This window comes from Physeter macrocephalus, chromosome 8 (assembly GCF_002837175.3).
Source record: "Physeter macrocephalus isolate SW-GA chromosome 8, ASM283717v5, whole genome shotgun sequence".
In the NCBI taxonomy this organism is placed as follows: Eukaryota; Metazoa; Chordata; class Mammalia; order Artiodactyla; family Physeteridae; genus Physeter; species Physeter macrocephalus.
Window position 1 is genome coordinate 62,277,541 of NC_041221.1, and position 7,631 is coordinate 62,285,171.

General features: G+C 38.3%; 1 protein-coding gene across 1 annotated transcript in view; it reads left to right on the top strand.

Moving 5' to 3' along the window:
* Positions 1 to 1,559: 1,559 nt before the first annotated feature.
* The window catches only part of RAB3C (RAB3C, member RAS oncogene family), a 300,910-nt gene continuing 294,838 nt past the window's right edge, over positions 1,560 to 7,631 (top strand). The window contains exon 1 of the mRNA XM_007103926.2: positions 1,560 to 1,730. Within this exon, the coding sequence (XP_007103988.1) occupies positions 1,707 to 1,730 (24 nt within the window). The 5' untranslated portion in view covers positions 1,560 to 1,706. The remainder of the gene's footprint in view (positions 1,731 to 7,631) is intronic.

The window sequence follows — 7,631 nt, forward strand, 5'->3', positions numbered from 1 at the left end:
TCAGAATCTCTATGCATGCCTTGAGAATATGAATTTTAGAGATTTTCAAGCACATTTAAGTTTAAGAACCTCCGTTCTACTGCTTTGTCTAGTGCAATGAAGTTTCAAGCAGTTTTAAGTTATTACTTCCGTGTCTCTGTCAGTATCAAGTTAATTCTTTTCCCATTCTGCCTCCAATTTTTGACCGCACGTGAAAGGCGGGGATGATTACTGGACTGATTAACATTCACTCTTAAGGGGAAAAGATAGTTTTTAGATAGGTACAGGGAATATGGATAGTCACACATATTTGTGAACTGAGGGGAAAAAATAAGTGTAATAAAAGTACAGTTCCGAGATTTCAAAACTATTTTTGAACTAGTCTGGAGGAGCATGATTGTAACGTAAGGCATGACTCTGTGTTAAAGAAAGGACAGGATAACTTAATAGAGGTCTCCTATCTTGCTCTGTGACGGTGCTTCTAGGCTCTGGTGATGAATGTGTTCATTTTCTGTGACTTCCTTTGGGTAAATAACCCGGTGCCCTATCAGCTCTCCAGCCCTGGGCCAGCAGCGGCCGTGTGTGCGCACTAATGACGGTGGAAGGTGTCTGGGGGAGGAGGGCCTGGGGAGGGGCTGCCCAGCACGATCGCGCCCCTGGCACTTCCTAAGAGACTCTCAGCTCTTTCTCTGCAGCTGGTACTTGAAGACTCCACACTCTCCCTCCAGAGAAAAGAAACCATCTATCTAATTTAGCTGTGCTCCCTCGTCCCTCGTTTCTCGCTCCGCCAGCCGCCACCCCCACCTCTTCCATTGTGTAGTGCGTTTAGCTTCCCTTCCTGCGTGAGACCTTAACCTCGTTTGTAGCAGGAGGGATTACTGAGAATTTCGGAACCTTGAGTTGCAATGGAGCTGTATGGAAAGGTAAGCAGAAGGGAGTTCCTCTGCATGCTCTGAGAGAGATGGACGTGTGTGTGTGTGTGTGTGTGTGTGTGTGTGTGTGTGTGTGTGTGTGTGTGTACGCGCGCGCGTGGGTGCCTTCTCAATGCAATTGTGTGAGTAAACCACTTTCTTTATGTGTGTGCCATTCATTCTCGTTCTCCCCCGCGTTTGGTGAATGAGATTGTAAAACCACCCCACTCTGCCTATGGAAATGTATAAACTTTCCGGATTCAGGATGGGGAGGTGTAGGGCGGAGAGTTCCAGAACGCAGCGCAGGTTTCGTTTAGATTGGGAATTAGCACAAGGTAGTGCGTTTCCTAACAAGAAAAATCACAATCTAGCTTCGGAAAGCGATAGGTAGCAAAGAAAAATCTCCAGCTGAGATGAGCTGGGGTCACTTTCGCCTGCACCTTGCGAGGAAATGGTCTGTGAGGCTGAGAGCGGCAACAACCGGGAGCGGTTCCAAAAGAGCAGGGAGGCTCCGCGGCCGAGTCCAACTGGAGGAGCAGCCCGTTTTTATGCTGCCTTGCCGGGAAATGTAGTTCACGGCTCACCGGTTTGCCGGAAAGCTCAGCAGGGTTAGACTACAACTCCCAGGAGCACGCGGGGCTCCCAGCCAGTACGCGTGTGCGGCGCCAGGAAGGGACAGCTCCGGTGCTGATGTTGGAGCCGGTTAGCGAGCCCCAAGAGTGCAGTGTGGAGCGTGAAGCGCGCGGGCTGTGCACGCTTGATCGGGCTCCCGGGCCAGCACTGTCTTAGCCAGGGAGAGAGGACACTTTGCGAACAATGAGACACGAAGCTCCCATGCAGGTGGGTCTATATAGAAAGTGTGGCCTCGGGAGGAATTGAGAGAGATGCTTTCTCCCTCGCTCTCAGCATAAACTGCGCCCGATCTAAGGGAAGGTCTTAGGCAGCCACCCGCGGGGATGCGGTTCTGACTTGGTCCAGGGAACAGAACTGGGTTCCTCTACGCTCCGCGGGGCTGTGACTGGGATGTTTTGACGCGGGTAAGAGTATACATTATCTTCCTAGGCTCCACAAGGAGGATTATAGTGTCTAAAACGTAAACTTGAGCAAACAAAAGTCAGAGGAACATGCAATCTCGTATTGGCGTTGATTGTCCCTCCTGGCTTGCCTGGTTTGTGATCGCGGTGCAGACACAAGGACTTGTGGCGAGGTTCGGGGTTGCGAACTCTACTGGAGTCGGGATAGAGCGAATACCGCTTGGTTAAGAGCGCGCTAAGAAAGGAGAAGCCAGTGTTAGGGTCCCCATAGTCCGCTTTCTTCAGTTAGGGTCCTAGTAATATCAACGGAAAAAGCAAACCCATTGGGGCTTGACTCTTCCCAGAAGTAAGAAAGCCTTTATCACTGTCCACACAGCTGGTTTACTGCTGCGTTTCAAAGACTATCCTCTGAGCTTTCCTGAGTAATGTGCCCATTTGTTGTCCGTTCCGATTCCCTATTTCAGTCACATTCTTATGTTTGCTTCCTTTGACTCCGGTGCAAAGGTGCCTCTGCCTAAGCCCCTTGCTTAAGTTTTGTTTTTAAGTAAAGGTGAGTGACGCTTTCTCCTTTGTATGTACAATCAGTTAACGCTAAACATCAGCCTGTGTTCATTACCAAGCAGAGTGATCCCATTGCGTAACAGAAAGGCACTTTATGAATGGGATTGAGAGGGGAATAGAACACACGTTTGGAACGTGTTGTCTCTCTTGAGAACCCAACCCTTCTACCAAATCCACCAATATAAATGTTCGACTTTAATTCGTGCTTAAACATTGTCCACAAAAATCAAGGGCTTTAAGCGTATGCTTCAATTTACTTTTTATTTATGATATGGGTTATGTATATTAAGATATATGCTGACTAGACTGTTCAATGAAAAAAGATCTGTAGAATTTAATTGTTTGTTGAAGGATTATATAATAGAAGCTCTCAAATGACCTTATGAGTTATTGAAAATTTGATTTGTTCCAGAGAACATTGGCCCCATTGTGAATCTTCTACTACCTCTGTTTGTGACCTAGTTTTTCATTATAGACCTGATGTGAAAAGAATCTGGACAGACAATAAAGGTACAGGCTGTTGTAATCAAGATATATTGGCTTATGATAATTTCCCACTACTAGAGGTACTGCCAGGAACCAACTGGCTAAATTAATCATATCTGATTACAAGTAAACATTGACAGTAGATTTTAAAAGTAGATTGTTAGTATTTAACATCAAACCCATATATGCACTGAAGTGTTTATGTTAAAATAAATTTATAACAAATAAATCACACTGCATCTTTATTTTTATTTTCTTATAATATGCTTAGAATGTTCAGAAGGGTCATTAAAATGTTACAGAACTGTATGAAATTAGTGCCTTAAGAACAATTTTAAATTATTTCATATCAACTTAGTAGTAGGCACTGTAATTCCATATTTTAGTCAGAACTTTAATGAATAATTAATATAAAAATAGGTAACAAAATTAATTTGCTTCTGGATGGGGTTGTCATATTTAGGACGTATTTTATTCATTGGACTTGATTTTTGAAAGTAAAAATTTCAATGCCCAAATGCTATCAAGAATAACATGTACATTAAAAAAATCAGACTATTTTCTGTAGTATATTTCATTTAAGCACATTTATTGATTCAGTTTACCAAGTAAATTGTTATGGTGGCCCTCTCTCAATTACTGTCAGGTTTTCAAACATATATAATGATAGGAAGAATAAAAACTATAAACATGCTTTTTATATATATAGAAAGAATAGAAACTATAAACATGCTTTACATATATATATATATATTTTTTTTTAAGTGGCAAGTAATGTCTCAGCACCTGTACTTCTGAATCATAAGCACATAATCACATTCCAGGTGATTTTGACTTATGAAAATGCAATGAGATGAATAGTTAACTTTTTTTTTTTCCTTTTAAAGACTGAACCATATCATCATTTAAAATACATGCCCCTAAGTTTTCCTTTAGGTTTCTGGAAAATGAGTCACAAGCAAAACCTCATTCTATAGTTTCATTATCCTAAGAGATTCTTTTCCCCATATAAAAATATTTAGTTCATTTATTCAGTGCAACAAAATGTGCTCTTTAATTGTTGATTTCCTAATTTACTTATTTTATTTTCTTAAATCAAAGAATCCTTTAAAAATTAATGTCTTTTAAAAAGTATTTATTGTGCCTATGTACATAGCTTGGTGCTCCGTTCACGGTAGTTATCTTTGATATATGCAAATTTTCTGAAGACTATTTCTCTCTGAGTTGATACAAAATGAGGGATAATAATTGTTGTTTTATAATGCTTATTAAAATAATGAACAGTAATAGTCTTTGCTGTCTGTATTTCCTTTGCAACTAAATAACCAGGAATAGCATTTGGTAAGTGTTCCAAATGATGGGTTAGAATTTTAATGCAGGAGATGGTCATTTTGTGTTTTTTCATTCAGTGCATCCATAAATCCTGAGGGCCAAATGAAATGGGGACTAGCAGCGCTCATGACTTGAGGGCAAGACTCTCATGAACAAATTGTCATTTGATTCAGGAGCCAGGTTGAACAAATTCCAGTTTATCTAGTGCTTTGTGCCAAGCACTGTGCCTTGCATTCAGATCTTTCTGTGTGTGTGTGTGTGTGTGTGTGTGTGTGTGTGTGTGTGTGTGTGTAAAATATAAAGCAGTCCTAGAGGTCACCATTATCCTAGTTATGGGCAGATAACTAGAACTTTTTAAGATTAAACAACTTGCCCAACATGGTAAATTCAAAATTCTGCCAGACTCTCGAAAGGCCTTGTTCTTTCCTCTATTATTTTGGGTTCCTCAAGAAGACACAAAATGGTGGTGAAAAGAATGAGGGCACTATTGATATAATTTGATTCATTCATTTGTTTCAGAAGAAAGAAAACTGTCTCTTCTGTTTATAAAATTATCTTGTATAAACTAAACCAAATATTTGAGAAGGGCCAATATTTTAAAAATGGCTAGCTTTCTGTTTCCTGGGCTTGAATTTCTTGCAGCTTTACGTACTCTCTTGCAGGACCAGTGGAATTCATTGTCTCTGTTTAAATGCTTATCTTCAGTTTTGTCATCCACAAGCTTTCTGGGTCATCACATAAGTGAAGAGCCCTCTAACTATTTAGGAAACTTGAAAGGAAAACAACTACTCAAAGCATGGAGCAGAGTGCCAAAAAAGGTTATATGGCTAAAAATGAGGAGGATTGAAGAAAGAATATAAGTGTAGGCTGAAAATGAGGTTGAGGTGAAAACCACAATAGATATTAAATACAGCCATGCTATATAACAAAAACAACTTACAAAGAATCAGTCTAAATATCATTGTTTCATTTGGCTGTGGAAGGTACATGGCAATCTTGCATTTTATTATTGTGGAATTTCTAACCACATCCAGTCTCTATGATGATCCCTTTATCTTTATAAGAAATGGAAGTTTAGTCCTCATCCCTTACAGAGACAGAGAAAAACTCTAGTTGATATTGGAGAAACAAGAACTTTTTTCTTACTCCGTTTGAGCAAATTCCTCAAGTATCCACCTTTCTTCTATAAAGGAAAGTGGAGGGTAGAGAGGGGAATTACAGTAAAAATAAATTTCTGTGGTGTAAGAATGATTTTCCATTTTCATTTTTTTAGTCCAAGAAGTTGTGGTTTTATTACATGGCATAACCACAATTTTCCCCTGCCATTCTAAGCTTATATTGGAACTGCAGTTTCCTTTCCTGACCATCATATTCCAAGATGGAAATATATTTTTATGCTAAGGATTGAATTTTCCTGGGACTATTCTTACACCAAGGATACTCAACTTACTAAGTATAAACAGTTGTGCCACCTGAAAAAAATGTTGTATTTGGTTAAAGGTCGTCCAACCATTTCCCCCAGTTTTCATTCGTTAATTGGGTCCAGAGGTTCTAAAGGAACCCTCTTAATAGCTCATAGTTTTTTACCGTGCATACTATGACCTGTGAAGATGAAATCTTTTAGATTTATTTGGAATTATATAAATTTTTAGCATTTTTCATTTGTTTATTTACAGTTTTTGAGATATTTCTATATGTTGAAATGTACAAATATTAAGTGAACAACTTGATGAATTTTAAAAAATTATTTATTTTTATTTTTTTAAAGTCTTTATTGAATTTGTTACAATATTGCTTCTGTTTTATGTTTTGGTTTTTTGGCCGCAAGGCCTGTGGGATCTTAGCTCCCTGACCAGGGATCGAACTCGCACCCCCTGCATTGGAAGGCGAAGTCTTAACCACTGGACCTCCAGGGAAGTCCCAAATTTGATGAATTTTGATAAATGGGTACACCTGTGTAATACATAACACTATAAAGATGTAGAATATTTCCAATCAGCCCCCAAAATTCCTTCATTCATATTCTTTTTCCAGTTAATCTACCAATGCAATAAATTCTTGACTTTTTTCACCATAAATTAGTCCTGTTCTAGAATTCTATATAGTTCTGGAAAACATACAAAATGAACATATTGCAGAATATACAGTGTGTACTCTTGAATCTGGCTTATTTTGTTCAGTATAATGTGTAAGGGATTTATTCATGTTTTTGCATGTATCAATAATTCATTTTGTTTTATTGATGCATATTATACTGGGTATCAATCTACAACACTTTTAAAATCTATTTGTCTGTTGATGGACTTTGAGGTAATTTCATTTGGCGCTACTATAATGAAGGCTATAAACATTATCACATTGGTCTTTTTATGATAATGTGTTTTCATTTCTTATGGGTAAATACCTAGCAGTAGAATTGTTGAGGTAAGGGTAAGTCTTTGTTTAACTTTCTAAGAAACAGTCAAATCTCTAGCCAAAATGGTAGTGCCATTTCACATTCTCACTGGCAATGTATGAACATTCTAGTGGCTTCACATCCTTAACAGTGTCTGGTGTCAGTGGCCCTTTAAATTCTGGCCACTTTAATGGGTGTTTATGGTATCTCATTGTGATCTGTATTTGCATTTTTCTGATGAGGGTGATGTTTAGTATATTTGTATCTTTTTACTGGCCATTTGTATATCTTCCTTTGTGTAGTGTCTGCTTAGCCTTTTATCCATTATCTGGGTTGTCTTTTTATTGTTTAGTTGCAGAAGATCTTTATATAGGTTTTTTTTCCTTTTTTGATATCTGTTTGTTTATTTAGTTTTGAAACTAGTTCTTTGAATGTATTAAAATATTTTCTGCCAGTCTGTGCCTTGAATACTCATATCTTAATAGTGTCTTTTGATGAGTATTTTTATTTTGATGAAATTTAGGTTATTAATTATAGGTGGGGTCTATATTTGGACTCTGTACTTTCTTTGATCTATTTGTCTTAACTATGTCCCAAGATCGTACTACATTTGTTATTTCTACTGGTATTTTTTTAGATTCCTTAAGAATTTCCCCATAAATAATTGTATCATTTGCAAATAGAGACAGTTCTTTCTTTCCAGTGACCTCCTTTTTTTTTTCCTATAACTTATTCCAAGGATAGGACAGCAAGTAAAATGTTTTATTTTTTTAAATTATTTTTTTATTTTTTATTTTTTTCAATCGCCCAATTCATCACACCACAACCCCCACCCCCCCACCGCTTTCCCCCCTTGATGTCCATACATTTGTTCTCTACATCTGTATCTCAATTTCTGCCCTGCAAACCAGTTCATCTGTGCCATTTTTCTAG